The sequence below is a fragment of the Orbicella faveolata genome, unplaced genomic scaffold (genome assembly GCF_042242905.1).
Source record: "Orbicella faveolata isolate gen_17 unplaced genomic scaffold, um_ofav_v1 contig_2, whole genome shotgun sequence".
Taxonomy (NCBI): domain Eukaryota; kingdom Metazoa; phylum Cnidaria; class Anthozoa; order Scleractinia; family Merulinidae; genus Orbicella; species Orbicella faveolata.
In genome coordinates this window covers 1079939-1102293 of record NW_028301547.1, presented here as the reverse complement: position 1 = coordinate 1102293, position 22355 = coordinate 1079939, and the positions used below count along the sequence as shown (strand labels likewise).

Sequence of the window (22355 nt, the reverse complement as noted above, 5' to 3'; positions counted from 1 at the left end):
CTCTATTTTGAGAGAAGTGGACGGATGTACACAGGCTTAATTAGGGCGCCATGCAATAATGAAAAGCATTTCGTTTGACCGGTCAAAACATTTTAGACAACGCCCTCGTTTATTCCTGTCTACGTGTTTATTCGCCTCGTTCAACAAATTGCACGTGCAGCATATCACGTGCGTGAAAAGAAATCGTGTCTGGTGCCGTTGACTAAATCGTTCAAGCACATCGGCACTAAGAAATCCATTACCATTTATTTATTTTCTCTTATAGTACAAAATTCAGTCAAACGTATTCAATGCAACGGGCTCTTGAACTCCTCTTAGAATGAAACTTCTCCTGTACATAATGTGCTTTACTGATATTTCATCACAAAAACAATCTTCAAGTCTTCGGTTACTCTCGTCATTATCGTACCATTTCTTTAACTCTTTTTGCATGACAGAGCTTGTTCTCTTTTTAAGTCAGATGTCTAGGACTGATCAATCATATTATTTCTTTGTCGGCTCACTAGGAAAAGGTAACAATGATTTCGTCGCCGAGTCCGCTGTGATTGAAGTCATTGCTCTTCGAACATTTGGCAGTTATGTAACTAGACCACGAGTAGTCCCTCTTCCGCTAAGTCCGTCGAGCGTGACCGTAAAGAAACATCGACTACGCGTAGTGTATTACGTAACTGTTAATGAAGACTAGCGACCGAATTTTTGCCGAAAATTATAAACATTTACTATCACATGGACAAACGGTCCCATTTATGACCGTTAGAAACACATGTCAGAAGTCTAGCACTGATCAATCATATCGTATTATTTCTCTATCGGCCGTGCTAGGAAAACGCAAAACTGATTTCCTGGCTGAGGCCGACTGCCATGATGGAAGTCATTGCCCTTCGAACAGGAGGCAGATACGTAACCAGGAAATGATCTTAAGAATGAATTTGTACTTTGCCTAAGAATCTCGTGGTACTCCAAATAAAGTCATTTAGTTTGTTTCTCACTGTCAAAACTATCATGTCACAAAACTGAATCTAGAACAGTAGGCAGTGACATAACTTTCTTGTGAAGACTAGCGACCGAATCTTATTCAGTAGGACCTCAGAAACACATAGGTGCTCACGTTTGATTGAAATGTGATGCATCCAGCCCTATGTACACCTTTCATTTCAACAGCATAGCTGTCCTCTTGACACATAATATAATTTAAATTAACATCTTTCTAGAAAAAAAGCTCTAAACTAGTTCGAAGCAAGCGATTTAAGGGGTTTATCCACGTTCTCAATTGAAAGCAAATATATGTACTCTAGGAGTCTTATTGACTCAATAATGGACCGGGAAAGAATTTTAATTGGATATAGTTCTTTATCCTCGATGGTAGTTGGTCATCTGTCAGTTCAGCTGTTGTATTTGACAGCACGTGCACTGGAACACGAAGTCTCCATCGCTCCTTTTCTTTTTTACTTGACTTTCATAGCTGCTCATCCAAATAACTGACAGTTGACTGTTGTGAACATCATAATCCAGACGTACATTCCTCCACATTTATCGCTAGTCCCTTCAATGCCTCGTCATAGCTTGGTGGGCTCCGCAAGCCTTCATACCTTTGGTCGCTGTATGGAGGGGGGTCTTCATTCACCGGTATACTCTGAGTATCGATAGCAGCCTCGCTACTCTCGCTACTCTCTCCCTCTACTCCGTCCTCTTCTGAGTCTTCCAGTCTAGGCCGGGGCTTGTGGTAAGCTGAGGAGAAGTCATATGGCGGCAGATGCACGGGTGAATGCATAAACTCACTGCCGAACCCGTCGAGGTCTCCGTTCAGTGCAAAATTCTCAATTCCCCTGCTCCTGATGATGTTACTGGCATTCCAATCGTCTCCGGTTTGTGAGCTTTGTGTTGCTGCCGAGCGCTGGTTGCGCTGCTGCTGCTGAAGTCTTCTTCGTTTCATTCGCGCCATGCAGAACGAAATCAAGCAGAAGTTAATGAAGAGTATTGAAAAGCCTACAAGTGCGATTGCGAATTCCTCATTACCCGAAATCAAACTGTGAGAAGATTCGGTCCCTTTCTCGTGCTTGTTTGCTGTTGTAGGGCTTAAAGTTGTCAAAGTTTCGCTCTCTGTTTTGTATGGCAACCCCATCGACGGAAACTGGTCGTCGCCTTCGTCCGGTGTGTCTGATTCCGCGTCAATGCAAGCACCACCTCGACAAACCTTTCCCGAACCACAAGAAACGTTCGACATACCACAGTTCACAACTGGAGTACTGTTACTGCTTGTTGTATTCTCACAGTTCTGCGGCGGTTGACAAGACAGAGAGATAGCGACGACCCGAAACGAAATTGTTAGGAACAGCACGAAATTCAGCGACATCTTTGAAAGCTTTCGTGAAGTATCTCGCGAAACTTTTCAAACTCTTTCGTGCAGCTCGTTACTTTACGTTTCTGCTTAGTCACTTCAGCCTTAACATATTTCCTCTTCATTTGTTCCACTTGGATGTTCTTGTTTTTATTGTTGACCAGCGAGGCGATAAAGTCCGCTTAACTCCCGTTGGCTTAACTCTAATAAATCCTCATTTACATGAGAATAAAAGGCACCGCTACAGCACGTATCAAAGCAATAACAACAGCCTTTTTTCCATTTACGGCAAACTCTGAATTCTGTTTTCCCTATTGTCTATTACGTACGACGTTGAGATGCTTCAGAGCTGGCGAACTGAACTTGGGAGTCTGTGCAGTACTAGGTTAGAACTCAGTTTTAGCCCAAACTAAATTAGACCTGAAATGACTGAAACTTATTTACTGAATAATATCAACAAGAAAAGAGACGGTCAATAAGGCAGCTATCTAATAAATATGTAAATGTTAATGTTACTGTTCAAAACTGTTCGCGTGTCAAATAAGTAACCACAGTAACTGTATATTTATATAAATAGACAAGGTGACATTTTTACGAATAAAACAGTAGATTAGTATTATTTTTCCGAGTAGTTTGCGTCACTTTCTGATAAACATCTTTCTCGATTGTCTGAAACTTTGTCCACTTTTGTCTCTGAAGATTTTGTAATCGACATTACAAGAACAAGTTTGGTTTCAACGTCACAACTGAATGATAAGAAGCGATAATTTACTTTATTTATTTTTTTATTTATTTATTTATTTTTGTATTTATTTATTTACGGAGGCCGCAAGTCCTTCGAGCTCTGGGCTGGCGCAGGATAGGCGCTAGATGAGAGCTCCTGACGCTCGAATTATATCTACTGCTCTAGAAAGGTTTGTTTGAACAAAACGTTAAAAACGTAACATGTTTTAATTTTTATTTACCCTCGATCAGAAAGGCTTTTTCAACCTCGGCTTTCCAAAAAGAAATTACTAATGCAACATTGCGCGAATGACGAGGTCTATGATGTTTTTCAACAACGATAGAAAAATAATAATAATAATAATAATTTCACTAACAAGAAAGTTGACCAATTTGCGATGAATCTTTGCTTTTTTCTCCTACCTCGTTCCCAGGGTGTCTCGTTTTCGCCTCGCCCTTTTCCCGCCCTTTTCCCGCCCTTTCCTCTTCCGCCGCCTTACTCTCCCCTCCAAATGCAATTTTTTACTTTTTTCTTTCCTACGCTCAAAGATTATTTTCGTCTGGGTTCAAAAGGTCGATTATATTAAGAGGTAAGAGTCAGCATATTAATTTTAAAATAGTTATGACTATATGGAAAACTGTCTGGTCATAGAAAACTATAAACACGTTACAAAACTATCCCGTGAGCGCTGTGATTGGTCGGCAATTTTTATCGTCATCGTCATGCGTCCTTGTGACGTCATGCAACGCATAAGATATTATTCGTCAATTTTTCGAGACATATTCTACAGTATTAGCAAGAGATGTAAATAAATATATTTTTTGCATCAAGAAAAGAATTCAGGCTACACCTAAGTGGTATAAACAAGGTATGCAGTATGCAGACTAGACACTCAAATAAAGTTATTATTATTATTATTATTATTATTATTATTATTATTATTATTCCGAGTCAGCCGGCAAGTTTTAAAATTAATCTTTTTTTTCACTAAAATTTCCTGAATTATATCAAAGTCGATCCGTTCGCACAATCAGACTGAGCATATGTAATTAAAGCCAAGTTAAAAAAAATAAAAGCTTGAACAGGAAGCGTGAATTTTGCGTCATGTTGAAACGAATTACCACCAACAGCCATGTCACCATGTAGTGCGTCAGGTTTTACGTGGTACCAAATTTTAGAAATGATAAAAGGCGTACCAAAGGCGTAATAATAAACTGAAAAGAAACAACTAAGGTCAAGATTGGTGAGGATTAAGACGTATATGGTAATTAATGACGAACTAGAAATCTGTGGACTAAATTTTTCTGCCGAGATGCGCAACACGCTTTTTGAATCTTTTTTGATGTGAATTAAGTTTCCATTGTTTAATTCTGAAGGCATCAATCATACAAATTACCCTTTCACTCAAACAATCGCAATATCAGATATTGCTTTATTGAACGCAATAAATAAAGAATTAAATATCATAATAACCTTGGGTATGAACAAAGAGCATTAGCTCAAAAATAAACTAATAAATACTAACAGAGTCATTTCACTTAATCCATTAGAAACAAATATAATACAACAATTATTGTCCATTTAGATACGAAATCGAAAACTAAAATACAAAAAGATAATAGAAGCATAATACTCTATGATCTATTTTGAGAATTATTTCTTCTCTTACAAAAGAAAGTAAACGTAACCTATTTTTCGTGGCTTTTGACTTCCACCCTGTGGGTCGATTTTCCGGACTCGCCTTTTCCGGATCCCCCAAACTGACGCGAGCAATAAACAAATGCTTAATGTGCAGATTCTGCCAAATAACGCAGCTTTTTACAGCCCTTGACCAGTTCTTATAACACGACAGCAAGTGTACATCACCTTAATATCCCATTTTACGCTGTGCCCATTCGCCGACTTTCGTTCTCTCGAAGTTTCTTTGACGCGCTCGGTATAGGCATGATAAAAAGACCGTCGTGATATTATCCTGATCCTCGCAACGTAACTAGAGAAGTTTGACGCGGTTTTCTACAATAGTCTAGCTTTAAAAAGTAAAATCGCTTAGAGTAAGTTAAAGGTAAAATTGAAGAGTAAAATCTGAGCATTAAATTATCTCTTGGCCATGGTTGACTACTTTACATAGCAACGCGCGGTTGCTTGAATTTTTACATTCCACAGTCAGTGTCGAGGTATTTGATAGCCTGGTTCTGACATCATAAGTGGGAATCTATAGTACTATTCGCCTTAAATCATTTCATCTTTTATTATCAATGGTCCCTTCTTGATTTCAAATAACATCGGTGATTTCAAGTGATACCCACACTCACGGAGGCCGACAAGGCTTCGCGATCATTCTGGCGTTATAGACAAGTTTCGCGGTCCTGAATTCATTTAGCCGCTTCACTACAGTGAAGACCAAGAACGTCTTTTAACATTCAGAGATGGTGCTGGCATTAGTTGTAATTACAGTCAATTGTTCACTCTGTATAACATGATCATAAGGCGGTGGAGATTGTGCAAACAGTACGCCGTAGTCAGGTGGTTGGTCGGCGACACTAGGAAGGCGCGTGTTTTCAGTTCTGACGGAGTTCTCTCCGATAACCGTGCTTGTTATCTCTCCATTCTCGTTCAAAATAAACCTGAAAAGACTGAAATATGGCGGAGGTCCAGACACCATGCTTAGCGATGAAAATCGCCGCCGCATAATATATTCTGGAATTTCCACAGAACTTCTTTCGCAAGTGTTCTCATTTGAATCAGTTGCTTCGCCGGTATGTGACCAAGGACCCTGTTTAAGGCAAATATAAACCAAGAGAATAACTAAACCAAGAATTAAGACTACAGAGACGCTCATGATAGCCACTATCGCCTCCACACCACTGGCTGAAGAACTCGAGCCTTGACACTCGGTTTCATCGTCGCAAAGTCCGTTGGGGCACGTTTTCACTTGTTCACTGCTGCACTGCGATGACACTCTCGCGAACGAAACAAAAAGCATCGCCACGCTTATCAACGCAAAATCCGTCAGTTTTCGGCTAAGCCGCTCCATCTTGTCAACCGACAAAATCACGATGTCGTCCCGGAGACAAAGTTGCTCCCGTTCGGTGGTTTCGTTATCTGAAGGGATGAAGTACCTTTCTGTATCTCCTGTTTATTTGTAATGACTTCATAACATACCTTACCCCACTATAAATCATCAGCCGGATTGACAACTTCCGGTTGTCATGACGTCACAAGCGTGAGTCGTTTTTTCCTATCGTTCACAACGGCCGGAAAATCTCTTTAAATTAAGAGGGTGGAATCCTGTTTATCGCTGACCTCTTTGTTCTTTTCAGGCGAAAGTACTTGAGAATATATTGCACTGCTTCGATCGATCTGCGAAACAAATGTTTTCCTCAAGGCCGCAAAATTGATAAAAGCGTTTAATGGATAGCCCTTGACCTTAAACAATGGAGAAACACGTTTTTTTTCGAATCCCACTCAACTTCACAAATCCCCTGACCCCGTCTGCAAGGCGCCCACAAAACTATCTCTAAAAACTGTGTAATACTGGAGGTCCATTAAAAACTAACTGCTGACAACTGACAACTCCTCAAATTGTGGTTAACTACAGAGCTGATATAGTTTTATTGGAATTTCAGTGGAACCTCGTTAATCCGGTCAACAACGAGCTAAAAAAAAATCTGGCCTTATTAACGGGGTGGCCGTGTCAGAAGGGCTCTTTAATTTAGATAAGAGAATGACTAACTGAGCTTTTGTCTGGGCCAGAATAAAGTTGGGGTATTAATATTAACGAGTGGCTGTAGGCGGGGTTCCACTGCTGCTTGAAAAAGTCCCCCAAAAACTTGGAGATTGATGTTCTTAGGCTAGAATCAGATATGTTTGAATGCCGCCATTTTCATCTCTTTCAGCAGGAATGTGTCTAGCGCTCTGCCGTTAATTGGAGTCAGCTATACAGATTGGAATGTTATGAATAGGGAGCAGAGGTGAAGCATTGACAGTGAAACCAACAGACTTCATTTTCTTAGCTTCTGTCGTGACAGACTGGCTCCTGGTCCGAGTAAACTAGTTTTACACCGCGCGTTTCTTTTTTCACCCTTCCTATTTAGATAACAGCCGTGATTACAAGACGGGCCAAAAATTCATTTTGGGCGCAACGCCCGGAACCTTCATGTTATTACAATGAAAGTTCTAGCGCCGGTCGCCAAGCAGGGCTCTTAAGGTTGCGTCTGAACAAATATTCATACCGCCTTCTGAATGGAACATCTGTAACAGATATTGCACGCGCGTTTGTTGAGGTTAATTCTGGAATGCGTCACTCGGCAAAAACTTTGTGTTTTTGTATGTTTTAGAAACACGTTTCAGTTTGTTTTGACGGAAGAGTGCTTTTAATGGCGTGACTGAGATATTGAGAAAGGAAGTGCTTTTGTTTTTATCTTTTTTGAAGAACTTTTGTAGATAAAAACGGTTTCCATTGAGTGGTCCCAAGAAGTCCGAACCAAAGACAAAGCAATGGTTGCTTAGATGTTGTGGTTTAAGCCAAATCATCATTGCAGAAGCAAATATTCCCTTGTATCAGCGATATTTATAATTAACAAACCATCAACAACACGCCCACGCTGTTGTGAAGTGTTATATTCCAAGTTATTAACCGGTTGATATTTGACTCAGTTATAAACCTTCGCTCTCTTAACCATACTCTCACTTTGCCCCTAATGGCCATATATTTGACTATTTGCTGTACCAAAATAGCATTTTCAAGGACATACATGCCAACCTTAAGGGTATGACTACTTTGACAACATTTTCGAGTATATTTCTAAGGAACTTGACATGCAATCCATGTTTCTTTGCGGTTATAATAAAACAAGGTCGAGCAACCCAGTACTAACGGCTCTCGATACAGACCTGCAATAAAAATAAAGCACGAAAGCTCAAGTCCCCCTATACCTAATCACGTCAGTGATATCTTTCTAGAAGCCGGAATAATTTTACTATTGGTGGATTTTACAGTTTTGTGATTCATATAAGAGGTGCAGATATTTCTAATTGTAGAACGTGGAGAAAATTCTCACACAATTGACACATTTCATTATACAGAAAACCTCATTTGACCATATAAGTCCCAGCGACAAAGAGAACTTTAAACTTTGACATTTCTTTCTCTTTCTTTTCTTTTGCTAAACCTTTTATAACACGACAAATAGTGTAGCAGCTATTTCACCACGAGAATATTTTCTTTTAAGTATGCTTTGATTGACAGGGAACCTCACAAGGAGTTGTGACGTCATACAGGCACATCCCTATAGCAATAAACATTTAACAATCTGAACCCAGTTGTTCCAAAGTCTACTAGCACTAACTCAGAACTAAAAGTAAACATGTGTAGAGGTTTTAATTTCTACAGTATGTAGATATATGGAAGTGTGTTGCGAGAGTTTGATTTTGTTGAAATTGTCTCTTTCTTATCTTCAGTGTGGGTAAAACATACAAACAGTATCAGTAACAAGTTTCAAAGTGGACTGAAATCAAAAGTTAAGTGTACTTCTAAAAACGGGGCTCTAGTTTGGGATTCACACAGATATGAGAGGCACATCTAGCGTTTAGTACTAGAAGTGAGAGTTACTCAGTTTATCAAGTTGTTACATACATACATACATACATACATACATACATACATACATACATACATACATACATACATACATACATACATACATACATACATACATACATACATACATACATACATACATACATACATTTTATTTGTTATCAAATTAAAATTACAATTGTAACATGCCCGCGGATAGCTGAGCTAATCTAGGCGGGTCATGTTTGGACGAGTTATTAATATACAACTAGGTACAACTAAATACAACTGAAGGTAACAAGAGAACTAAAGAGACTAGAATTGACAACGATGACTAAAGACAACTAATAAACTAACGATATTACAAATAATAATTAACAACAGTTACGACGAGAGACTACAGATACACTAAAGCGAAATTATTGAGTATTAATGAATACATACTAGGAGGAAAATAAATTCAGCTTTACTTTTTGAACGATTTTTTATTTATTACATTTATTTTATGAAACCTATTCCTATAACCAATATCACAAAAATCGAACAACCAAAAAATCTTAGATTTTGCTAATCAATAAAGTAAGCAATATAGATTTCAAATGTTCTCAATTTTTGCTAGTTATCTTGGGCTAAGTTGTGTTGAGGTTAGGTCACTTTATGTTGCGTTACGCTATTTCAAAATTAGTCACAATTTGTTGTCTTACATTCTGTTTAACATACGTTTAACAGAGCACCGCCATTGTGTTTTACATTGTGTTTCGTTATAAACGGTGTCGCCCTTTTTCAAACTACAGTTTTATTCGTTAAAAAGGAATGTCGTCTGACGTCACGCTGTGTTGTGTTACATTACATTCTCTCGTTTATATGGCGTCGCGTTTCTGTGTGTTATTCTGTATTGCGTTATTTTGCTACTATCTTGAGAAGTTTCCAAATGCATATCCATTTTTTTAAATAGAAAAATTATCTTGATACCCATGACATATCAAGGCTTATGAACTGAGTTTCAGCGGTTTTATACTGCTAATTAATGAATGCTGTGTTTGCTTTTAGCTTAAACGAAATATTCATCTTCAGCAAACTTTTAGAATTTGTTGTTACAACGAAAAGACTAGTTATTTCAACACTAAACGTTGAACAAATTTTGAGTGTCACGCGTCAATCGGCATGTCAGTTAACATGTCAGTTAGCATGTCAGAAGCCAATGTTTTACCTTTTTTGGTTAATTGTATGAAAAAGTTATTTGGCTTGAACTGACAAATGTTGTTTCATTTCCCTCCTTTTTTATTTTGGCAATATGTCTGTGTGGCGCCTTAAGTCTTTCATACTATGATATCATTCATAATGAGGTTGTTGATGTGTTCATTGTGCTTGACTTTGCCTTTGTGTCTTCTCTGGCCCACCACTCCACCCACCAAATTCGTCCCAACATCACGTTTCTTTTTCGACCAGGATGCGATGCGGAGGCCAAAGTCGACCTGTAGGATGGAAGCGCGTCACAGTTCTCTGAAAAAGTCGCTTCTTGGTTAATTTCCTTGACGTAAAAATTGGAAAATGGCCAACGAAGTTCTTGCGCTTTACTATCTTCTAAAGTTGACGCCAGAGTATTCTCTTGCGTATTCACTGTCGAAGGACCTTCGTCTTCTTCGGACAGATTATCTGCTGTCTCCGACACAGAATCGATCCTGCCTTCGTTGTTCATGTAATATCTGTAAACGGTTCGAGATTCACCTGCATCACTCTTGCCTTTTTTCGGATCAATAACCAATCCGTCGGCCATTAGTTCTTGAATTTCGGGATCAACATCTCGAGCCATTTCCAAGCTGTTTTTCTCGTTTTCTCCCGAAGACGAGTCACTCTCGTCGCCATCTTGGTCGCTGGATTCCGAGGAAGAATTGTCGTCGCTTTTCGGAGATCGTTCGCTTTCCGAACCTTTCTCGGATTCTTTGTCCGACTCGGTTAGTTCATCCGAACGCTCCCGCTTGATTTTTTTCATGGCTTTTCGTACGGCAGTTTTGTAAGCTTTTTCAGATGTGACGCTCTCATTTCCATCGGACTCGCTGTCGCTTCCGTCGTCGCGTTTGCAGATTTTTTTAATGTGCGCATCAAAATCAAACACTTCTCCCTTCTCTTCATTGGGTTCCGATTCCTCATCGGAAGAAACATTAAAATCTAACTCAGAGTTTTCGGAAACAGCAGTCGAACTGTCCGAATCACTGCCGTCTTGTTTGTATCTTTCCAAGATGGATGCCACAACGTTATGTACATGAGCGAGTGTTTCCTCGTCCATGGGATCCACTTGTGGCTCTTCCTCCTCGCCGCGTCTTTCAGGGCTCGCTGCTGTGTCGTATTGATCCACTTCGACTTGAATCTGTTTTGGATCCACCGACTGTCTTCTGTGAGTAGAAAGGAGTCGCACTGCTTTCTGGTCCATCGAGATTGAGTCCCAAACTTGTGCGTCCTCTAATGAGTCTAACGAGCCGTATTCATTACCAAGCGAGCTGTTTCTGGAATGGTGATGTTGTTTGGAGTCGTCATCTATGTCAAGTGACGCTATACTGCCCCTAGAGCTGATGCTGGTCTTTGTGTCCGAGTCGTAAGATCGTTTGCGCGTCTTTGATTCCTCTTTTCCCGAAGATAGATCATGTACATTCGCGCTCACAACATAAACACCCTCCTTGCCTTTACTCCACAAGCGCTTTCGTCTAATAAAAGGCATGGCCGTGAACGGGATAATATTCGAGCATCTCTCGCCAAAACAAGGTTTAATTCAAACGGTGAGAGTTCTCACTGGGCAAAATATTTCTAAAAGAGAACAAACGTGCGCAATTAGCAACATGGGCTTCACACCGCGCTGAGACGTGATGAAATACAATTAGTTAATACAGCTGTAGGTGGGATAAAAATAATCGGTAATTTATCCTCTAAGCAGGTGACAACGAAGGCTTCTCATATTAACGATGCATTTCTCAATCCAATTCTTCTTCCATCAAAATTATCTACAACAGAGATCAGCTATTTATTTCCAACTAATGACAGTATTGGTACATTACCAGGCAGATAACTGTGAAAACTTATCATCTGCAGCTGCTGTGTTATTAAAAGAGATCTTAATTGAAAGCGTTAAGGCGACAGGAAGTTAAAAAACGAACTTTCTTTTATTGTAATACCGTTCCTACCAATTTTCAAGAATTCAAGCCCGCCTTAACCCTTTTGAACATGAATGTCGTTGCTTTCCGGTGTTTTTTGAAACGTTTAAATTATATACATTTAACCACAACGTGCTTTGCTTAAAACAATATAATTATAAGCTGTCATAGATTCCTATGTGTAACGTATTATGTAGGACCTGAGTGACTTTCAATGTTTGTTTCATCGCAGTTTGTTTATTTGCAGTGTGTCCCCGTGCAGGTGTAATGTTTGTTTGAGATGCAAAATAGTTGTTTGTGAGTTGTTTTTTTTTTTGAATTGAAAAAAAAACTGTGAAAATTGTTGCTAACTGGAGAAAAGTTTAAAAAGCCTGATATGATAATACAATTCTCTACTTGCGCGTTTCACTGAATTGCAAGACATTGCCAATTAACTTGTCCCAGGCCCTTACATGTTCTTCGCACTCGAGAGCCAGAGAACGCCTAGGGACTAGGCTGATGTGCCCCTCCCCTATCCCCTCAGTTGAATGATAATGAAGAAATCTACTGAGCTATAAGATAGAAAATAAAATAGTTCATATATGAATTATTTCATATAAACTTCACATCATTTCACTCCTCACGGGAAGATATGAACTCAATTAAGTGGCCTCGCTCCCAATGTGTGGCTTCATAGCTCAGTTGGTAGAGCATCGCACCGGTATCGCAGAGGTCACGGGTTCGAATCCCGTTGAAGCCCTGATTTTTTCAGGCTTCTTCTTTCCAATTGCTTAAATTGGAAAATTTACTGCGATGATCATTCTTCGCTTTCGGAAGCAATACTGACAACATATTATTGGCTTGTGAAAAATTACGGACCGTAATGTAAGCACATATTCAGTAATTTATATCTTGGAATATCATTTGAGAGAATTTGATCTTATTTTGGCTATCTCCTGTCAACGATCAGTTCCTGTATTCTCAATACCAGAACAAAGACGACAATTCCTGTGAAACGAAAATTTACAAGATACAATTGTCACACACAACTACGCTCGTTAACACAATCTTAAAATTCAAGGTTTTCTTCTCTGGTCAAAGTCAACAAGTAAATTCAGGTGTTACAAACGACGGCCGTCACTGTGTTACACAATATTCTCGAATAATCGGGCGCCTTTATCCTATTTTTTAAAGCTTTCTTTGTTTCTTTTAAGCTCAGGGGGTTTCATTGATAAACCTTATCTTCTGGACAATATGTTTCTCAGGACTGTTGTTTACAAGCCAGTAGTATTATGAACGCTCGAAAAATATTTGGTGCCTAAAACAAAACAAGATGATCCTGCAGGAAAATATTGGCACAGCTGTGATGTTAAAGCTATGAGAGGTACCCAGTGTGTGAGACTATTACAGAAAATAGCTTGATTCATTAACAAACAGTGTGTTGATTTCGAAATCACGGGAACTGTACGCGTGTGGTAAGCAAAACAGAAACTTGCTTGTAGGTGAGTTATTGTTGTCAACACGATGGGAAAACAAACTGGGGCAATTTTTCCCCAAAGCTCGAGATTCGGCAAGAAAGGTCTTTGGATGAAAGGAATCACTAGAATCATACACTCTTTTCGTCTTTATAAGCCCAATGAGAAAACACGGTCTAAGCATTTTGCCCGATACAACATCAAAAAACTGTGTAGTCAGAAAGTGAAAGCCATTTTAAAAAGCCATTAACTGGGAAAAATTATACTCTCTTTTCTAACCAGTTCTCTAGGATTAACATTTAACATTCATTTAATCACTGTCCAGAAGGTGTATTAGAATTTCGTAGTTGAATTTAAAGGTTGATCTGGAAATATCCATTGAGAAATAAAACAGTTTGTCGATGTTTGAAAATGTTTGTGTCCAGGTGTAAAATATTTCATTGAAACGAATGAAGATGGCTTCACTTTTATTTGTACTTTTTATTTGTGTAATATACAACAAGATCGCAGGCCCGGTCAATATTTTGTAGTATTTATCTTACCTGTGATGGTGATATTCAAATAATTAAAAATTGTCTGTGATAGAATTTAAATTGCAACGATTTGAATTTTAATGTGTCGTGTACGTTGAAAGTTGAAAAATTAAAAAGCCTGTTGTTTTGTGTGTTTTCTTTTGTTCAAAAAAAAAAAAGAAAAGAGGATTTGAACGACATTTGCAAAAAGCGGAGGAAACACCTTCATTGTTCATATTCATAATACTTCAGCTTATGTACATCAAAGAATGACCGTATTCGTTTGAAGGTTTTGTTCCAACGGTTGACTCACTGAACACGATCACTTGGTATTCCGTCAGGCAAACTTTACAAAAACGTATTGTTAATTTTACCAAGACGTGAATACCGACGACGAATTGAGTGGAACGCAAGAAGTTAGAATGTTTGGTCGCCATTCGACACTCGATACATTAAAACAAGATGGATTAGAACTAGCATTTCTGCTATATAAGAATTCTTGCATTGTGGAGATAATCATTCGCGAGTAATCGGAGCTTTACGAGTAGAACAGGAGCGCAACGTTATTTCACTTGATGTAAAATGTTTTAAAACAACACTTAGAGTAGCATACCTTGTAATTCTTTCTTGAATCATACTCTGAGAGATGGCGGAGTTCAGTTTTCTGTTTTGCAAACAGAATTTTTGACAGCGGTAGATTATTACTGCTTTGGTGTTTCTAAAGTATTCGAATAGGAATATTTTAAGACTCACCTGTCATTTGTATGCAAAGCAATGACTGTTGCTATAGGGCAACTCAACATGTACACTGCAGGTGTCCTTATCCTTTCGGCTTCCCTTATTTATGCTATCAATGCATCCTTACTGGGCCAGACAAGAGCAAACAAGAGAATAGAAATTTATGGCTTTTATTCACACGGAACAAACAGCTAAAAGCCCTTTGAAGCTAAGCATTTCAAAAAAAGTCATTAACTGGCCGAAGCAATTTAGATGAAAAACTATAAAATTTTAATCTGAAATGAATTGAATCCAAACCAAACCGGATGACGTTAACTCGAAAAATATCCTGTCATTTCGTCACTTCACAGAAAGAGACTGCGGAACGTCCTAATCAATTGTAGTTTTCAAAAAAAACAAAACACATAGCAATTATCCCGTACAAATGGAACTTAGTTATTAACTAGTTATAAATCAGTAAATCGCATATTTGTTACACATTTTCCAAGTTTTGAAACATTTCGAGAATTGTAAAATATTGCGCAGAGTGCTTGGCCGTTAAATATTCAAACTAACAGACAAAATAAAACTATACTATTCAATGTGACTCAGCGATGAGAGTGTTAATGATGCACAGTCTCAATTATAACCACTCATGCAAATTAAGATGCAAAAAGCCCTGTTTTGACAGAAGCTCGCAACAGCACAAAGAGCTTTTAAGTGTCAACTTCTCGGTGTAGAACGTTTAAGGAAGTCCGCGCCCAAATGTATAGAATGTTCCCACGTACAGACATTTTGGAACATGCTAAAACTTCCTATGTAGTAAAGCAAAGATCGACCGGTCAAAAAGGGAAAAAAGTGGGGGTCACCGGACTCGTTTTCGAAATAAGGCGTGTTGAAAAAATGCGCTAGCGTACGACTATATCAGCAATAAAACAAGATACAATGGTGCCACAGGAACTTAATGTAGCGATTTTTACGCGGAAGCCCGAGTCATAAAATGCAAGGCCGTTTCTAGGTCTTGGTCGTCAGAAGGGGGTCATGGTTCCAGGCGTTCCTAGCGTAGAGAGTGGAAACTGCAGATGAGAATACGACAGCTTGCTTCATCGTGTGATTGCTCTTCGTGAACGACGAAATATACAGGATGCAGTGTTTTGTGAAGAACGTTTTGGAAAGAATCACGCCTTATAAGTTCATCTCACAAACAAAGATGTCGATCGTTTTCGGAGCAGATCGGTCCACGAATTATATTGCTTGAAAGTCTGCCTGAATAAACAAAGTTTATGCTCGTTCTCGCGAGCAAACAAATGAGCCATGTACGAGTTCAAACTACGAAAACACTGACAAAAAATCTATGACTACTGACTATGATGCTAAAACGAACACTTCAGATGTTGGAAAAAATCAATAATCGTCGTAAACAGAACTTCGAAGATGAGTCAATTAACATGCAATTGGATAAAGAGGATACTCAACGAAGCAATTTGAATGGTAAATATCTAAGCGTAATTCTTGTGTTAAAATATCCTGATACTGTTACTTGCTTTTATTGTGTTCAATAAGCTTACGTGTAAAGTATGATTTGATATTGCGGTACGAAGCCCGAGTAAACGCTCTTAGAGCGTCTAGTTTTTAAGTTTTCAGAGCGAATGAAAATGACAGAATCCACGAACCCATGACAAAAAAGACGGCAAAGGCCCACATTTCAAGTACATCGGGAAAAGAAGACGTTTTATTGGCAATTAGCATTATTGCCATTACTAGTATTATTAGTTTTATTAGTATTATTAGTATAATTAGTATTATTAGTATTATTAGCATTATTAGTATTATTAGTATTATAAGAATTATTAGCATTATTAGTATTATTAATATTATTAGTATTATTAGTATTATTAGCATTATTAGCATTATTAGTATTATTAGTATTATTGGTATTATTAGTATTATTGGTATTATTAGTATTATTAGTATTATTAGTATTATTAGGATTATTAGCATTATTAGTATTATTAGTATTATTAGTATTATTGGTATTATTAGTATTATTGGTATTATTAGCATTATTAGTATTATTAGTATTATTGGTATTATTAGTATTATTGGTATTATTAGCATTATTAGTATTATTAGTATTCTTAGGATTATTAGCATTATTAGTATTATTAGCGTTATTAGCATTATTAGTATTATTAGCATTATTAGTATTATTAGTATTATTAGTATTATTAGCATTATTAGTATTATTAGTATTACAGTATTAGTATTATTAGTATTATTAGTATTATCAGTATTATCAGTATTATCAGCATTATTAGCATTATTAGGATTATTAGTATTATTAGTATTATTGGTATTATTAGCATTATTAGCATTATAAGTATTATTAGCATTATTAGCATTATTAGTATTATTAGTATTACAGTATTAGTATTATTGGTATTATTAGTATTATCAGTATTATCAGTATTATCAGCATTATTAGCATTATTAGGATTATTAGTATTATTAGTATTATTGGTATTATTAGCAGTATTAGCATTATTAGTATTATTAGTATTATCAGTATTATCAGTATTATCAGCATTATTAGTATTATTAGTATTATTAGCATTATTAGCATTATTAGTATCATTGGTATTATTAGCATTATTAGCATTATTAGTATTATTAGTATTATTAGTTTTATTAGCATTATTAGCATTATTGCCATTACTAGTATTATTAATATTATTAGTATAATTGAGATTGAGATCGATGTTGAGATTGAGCCTGTCCTGCAAGACATCTCTGGTGAACAGCTGGGAAGAGGTTCTAATCGAGCTCCAGATGCGAGATTAGATATTCATGCGCGCGGGTTCTGGGAGAACCAACGATCAGCATTCTTTGACGTGAGGGTTTGTCACCCTAATGCTGATTCGTATAGGGACCTAGAGCTCCAACAGATATACCGCAATCATGAGAACGAGAAGAAGCGTCTTTACGCGAGGAGGGTTTTGGATATCGAACAAGGAACTTTTACACCCCTTATTTTCACGTCAACAGGCGGCATGGGAAACGAGTGCCTGCAATACCATTCCAGACTGGCGCAGCTGATCTCCATCAAGAAAGGAGAACATTATGCTAAAACAATCTCCTGGATAAGAGCAAGGACATCCTTCGCTTTACTAAGATCCGCACTAATCTGCCTAAGAGGTTCAAGAGCTAGAAGGAAAGCCTTTTGTGACTTTAAGAACATTGATATTGACGTTGAAACCCAGGAGGGAGCCATTATGTAAACACTGTTGAAATAGGTTTTAATAGTTTATTTCTTTTATTTACTTTTACCTTGTAATATACCGATATTGACGTTGAAACCCAGGAGAGAGCCATTATGTAAACACTGTTGAAATAGGTTTTAATAGTTTATTTCTTTTACTTACTTTTACCTTGTATATACCAATTTGTATGGAATATGTTAATTAATGTTATGATGATGATAGTAGTATTAGTATTAGTTGTAGCCCTAAAATTTTAAAAAAGTTATTATTGTTATCATTATTTTTATTATTATAGTGGAATGTGTGAAGATTTGTAAATAGGTTTTCTAAGGAGATTTCAATAAAGTTCTTGTTATTTTTTTTATTAGTATTATTAGTATTATTAGGATTATTAGCGTTATTAGCATTATTAGTATTATTAGCATTATTAGCATTATTAGTATTATTAGTATTATTAGCATTATTAGAATTATTAGTATTATTAGCATTATTAGAATTATTAGTATTATTAGTATTATTAGGATTATTAGCATTATTAGCATTATTAGGATTATTAGTATTATCAGTATTATCAGTATTATTAGCATTATTAGCATTATTAGTATTTATTAGCATTATCAGCATTATTAGTATTATTGGTATTATTAGCATTATTAGCATTATTAGCATTATTAGCATTATTAGTATTTAGTTTTATTGGTATTATTAGCATTATTAGTATTATTAGCATTATTAGCATTATTAGTATTTAGTTTTATTGGTATTATTAGCATTATTAGCATTATTAGTATTATTAGTATTATTAGCATTATTAGTATTTAGTTTTATTGGTATTATTAGCATTATTAGCATTATTACCATTATTAGTATTATTAGTATTATTAGCATTATTAGTATTACAGTATTAGTATTATTAGTACTATTAGTATTATTAGTATTATTACCATTATTAGTATTATTAGTATTATTAGCATTATTAGTATTACAGTATTAGTATTATTAGTATTATTAGTATTATTAGCATTATTAGCATTATTAGCATTATTAGTATTTAGTTTTATTGGTATTATTAGCATTATTAGCATTATTACCATTATTAGTATTATTAGTATTATTAGCATTATTAGTATTACAGTATTAGTATTATTAGTACTATTAGTATTATTAGTATTATTACCATTATTAGTATTATTAGTATTATTAGCATTATTAGTATTACAGTATTAGTATTATTAGTATTATTAGTATTATTAGCATTATTAGCATTATTAGTATTATTAGTATTATTAGCATTATTAGTATTATTAGTTTTCAGCTCGACAGGTGGAATGGCTGTGGAATGTAATCGATACCATAGTAGACTTGCTGAGTTAGTTGCTATAAAGAACCATGTCATGGATCAGAGCAAGAGCGTCTTTTGCGCAGCTGAGATCAGCATTACTTTGCTTGGCTCGCGAGCTTCTAGGAGAGTCCACTTACAACTGTCGGATTTTGACTTAGATATTGAAAAAGGACATGCAAATATTCGTTAAGGCATTGAGAACGCTACTTCTGGGGAACTCTAGCCAAAGACAGGAATACTGAGCCAAGAAGTGTTTGTCATTTTTGTAGTTGACATTATTTATGCTTAATACGATGTTTAGACTACTTACAAAGTAAGTTTTTCATTAGGTTAATTTTTTTGTCTCATTTTCTGGAAGCTGAGCCATTATTTTGTTTTTCATCTGATGTCATTTATAACAAAGGATCAATACAGTCTTCTTATTATAGCTCGTAACTTAATAATGTTTTCAATATTTTATTGCTTTGTAACTATTTGATGATTTGTAAATAAAATTTTTGTTACAAAAAAAGGTATTATTAGTATTATTAGTATTTTAAGTATTAGTATTAGTATTCCTATTAAATGTGACACAACTAATTTTATCCACCAAATAAATAGTATTTCGTTTAGATCGTTGTCGCTGAAAGTCCTTGGACACAACAACGATCTAGCAATCTAAATCAACCTTTAAATGCTAATTTTGTTAGGTTTTTGAATTCCTCAACCAGGAGGCAAAAGACGCCAGATCGCTGATCCTAAAACAGTATTAATCCTACAGGAAAGCATTGTGGTTATGTAAGGCTTATGACGTCAACACTTGAGAGCTCGCGTGACATCGAGTGGTTCTTGTCGCTTCACGCTTCACGCTTCGCGTACGTCTCGAGCTCCCCGCGCGTTGCGTTCTACCGGACATTTCAAAGGACTATTCTCTTGCAGGATGCCTAACTTAACTCATAAGTCTTTACGAACAGGACAAAATAAATCAGTAAAACTATTCAGTCTTTTGCCTCGGCGTGATTTTGTTTGTAATTTATTTCCCAAGCTACGAGCCTCGGAGTAAATTTTTCGATAATAGCATTCTAATATTAAAATGGCTTATCATTAACTGTTTGCACAATTGTGTTCTAAAGTGTCATGGGAACCACTTGACTTGAACAATATCAAGCCTTCTTCACATGTACAATATTGAATATTTTAAAAATATTTGACTCGTCATCGTGAAATGCTAATCACTTCACAGTTCAGTTCTTTCACAGACTGTCTTTTCATCAATGTTCCGTTCCTCGACTGTGTCTTGTAATCGCAATTTTTCCTCAATAAATTAAAATCACGTAATATAAGCTGCTTAGAGTTGTTCATATATACATTCTGACGCAATAAAAAGATTCTGTACTTAAAATAATCTAACGTGCATATCGTTATATAAAACTCTGAAATCTTTCTGGTCAAATGATGTAGTTTGTTGTGTTTGACACTCACTGAGCTCTCACGACGTCTTCGTATTTAGGCGGTGGACAGTAAAACAGTGAGCTGTACGATGGTGGAGGGTCTTCCATACGGAATGATTCTTGATCATTCGTTGTACCCTGATTCATGTCTCCACGAGCTAAGGTGCCATTTATGGCAGGAGAAATAATATTGACGGCGCTTGGAAGCATCCAGTCGTGGATTTCACCCTGTTGCTGTCCATCAGAGAATTCTTGATCAGGTTGTGTGTTCTCGTAATTACTGCCGCTTGGCGGAAGATTGCCGTCGAATTCGCCATTTCGTCTGTAAGTTCCAGATTCCACGCTGTTCTGCTTACTCTTTAAACAACTGAAGAACCGCTTACGAAAAATACACGCCATTATGACGAGCAAAGCCAAGAGAAAACCAATGGGTGCAGGCCAGATAGATTTTAAGACTGAACTGAGCATAAGCTTCAAGCGATCACGATTTTCTCTGATTGGACTTCCGTGTTCAATCCAGACTTCCACTGGCGCTACACCGAAAGCAAAACAAGGAAGCAATTTTGAAACAAAATAACACGGAAACTCTGGCTAACTGCGAATGTCAAAATTCAACAGACTACAGTGCGATGCAACTCGTTTCAACAAGTGATAAAAAGTGTGTTGACATCCGGATATTTCAATCTTTAAGTTCTGTTTTGGGGACTAATTACTTCATTTACAAGTACAGTCAGGCGTCAAAAGCATTTCCTTGATGACGCGAAGCCCCTTGTAGAATATCACCGACTGCTTCCAGACACACCAGCTGCGATAATGAGATTCACAATATCACTCAAACCACGAGGTATAGCTAAATATTCAACCGTCACTGACAAAACTATTGCTTTATCAAACTTGAAACATCGTGTTTCAACTCATTAGGATGACAAACTCAGTGACACTTGTCGCCCACTTTGTATTTCAGTTTTATCTTTCACATTGCAGTAACATGCAACTCATTCTCGATTCGTATAGCTATGGTATAAAAACAAAACTTTGACTACTAATTTCAAATACAATATCGCATGTTGAGCTATATTGTAACTGTGTATAAAACCGCACTTATACCTGATAGTCAATTTTCAGTTGTGCAAAGGTTTTAACAGTAAACCAAAGAATCCAAAAATAGTATGTTATCTCGTGTAGGCGAGTCGTGAGAGGAAACCTTTTGTCAAAGTGCATTTGATCTTTTGTTTATGTGCTTTAAAAAGATTTTAAGACCAGGTGTCATTTTACAGCGCTACACTAGTAACATTAGAATGAAAAGAAGCAAGGAATATTGAGCAGTTACAGGTAACACAATACTGTTGTTGAGCAAACACGACTTTTCTTCCCAGCAACGAGCGAAAGATTAAACTGTTGTTTCGCTCTCACTTAGAGCCTGTCAACAAAATTACAAAAAGCCATCAAGTGTAAACTGACGAGGCATTCTTTTCTAAAAGGTTCCACTGCTCTTCAATTCAAAACCAACGGCTGCATCCATCGTTTTTGCTAAGTCATCGTCTACAAATAAGGCGAATTAATTTGAAGTAATGGCTAAAACCAAATACGTTTGTCGATGATAATCCCTGTTAATCCTCTTAACTTGTGGCCGGTCTTGTTTATTTTACCTTATTATTGCTTCTTTACTGTTTCTGTGCCTTTAAAAAACGATTATTTTTACGCCGCCGAGAAAACTGATGACTTTAAATTTCGTGACACTGTGCTTTCAGTCGTTGAAAATTAGTTTAAATCGAAGGGAGTTCAAAAGAATAATTTACCAAGGTAGACAAAAAGCAATGAAGTAATACTCAGCCAAAGGGTACAACGATGGGT

The 22355-nt window shown here is 36.7% G+C and overlaps 3 protein-coding genes across 3 annotated transcripts; all 3 read right to left on the bottom strand.

The window, feature by feature from the left end:
- Window positions 1-108: 108 nt before the first annotated feature.
- LOC110062609 (uncharacterized) lies at window positions 109-2774 on the bottom strand. Its single transcript, XM_020769550.2, has one exon. It carries the CDS (start codon window positions 2351-2353, stop codon window positions 1502-1504), a length of 852 nt encoding a protein of 283 aa, XP_020625209.2. The 5' UTR covers window positions 2354-2774; the 3' UTR covers window positions 109-1501.
- Window positions 2775-4460: 1686 nt separating this feature from the next.
- On the bottom strand, window positions 4461-6212 carry LOC110062629 (uncharacterized). The gene has a single exon (XM_020769570.2). The coding sequence runs from the start codon at window positions 6094-6096 to the stop codon at window positions 5476-5478; it is 621 nt and encodes a 206-aa protein (XP_020625229.2). The 5' UTR covers window positions 6097-6212; the 3' UTR covers window positions 4461-5475.
- Window positions 6213-8417: 2205 nt separating this feature from the next.
- On the bottom strand, window positions 8418-16147 carry LOC110062626 (uncharacterized). Its single transcript, XM_020769568.2, has 2 exons — window positions 14366-16147; window positions 8418-11442 (listed from the first exon to the last, which is right to left on the bottom strand). Exon 2 carries the CDS (start codon window positions 11354-11356, stop codon window positions 9977-9979), a length of 1380 nt encoding a protein of 459 aa, XP_020625227.2. The 5' UTR covers window positions 11357-11442; window positions 14366-16147; the 3' UTR covers window positions 8418-9976.
- Window positions 16148-22355: the final 6208 nt, after the last annotated feature.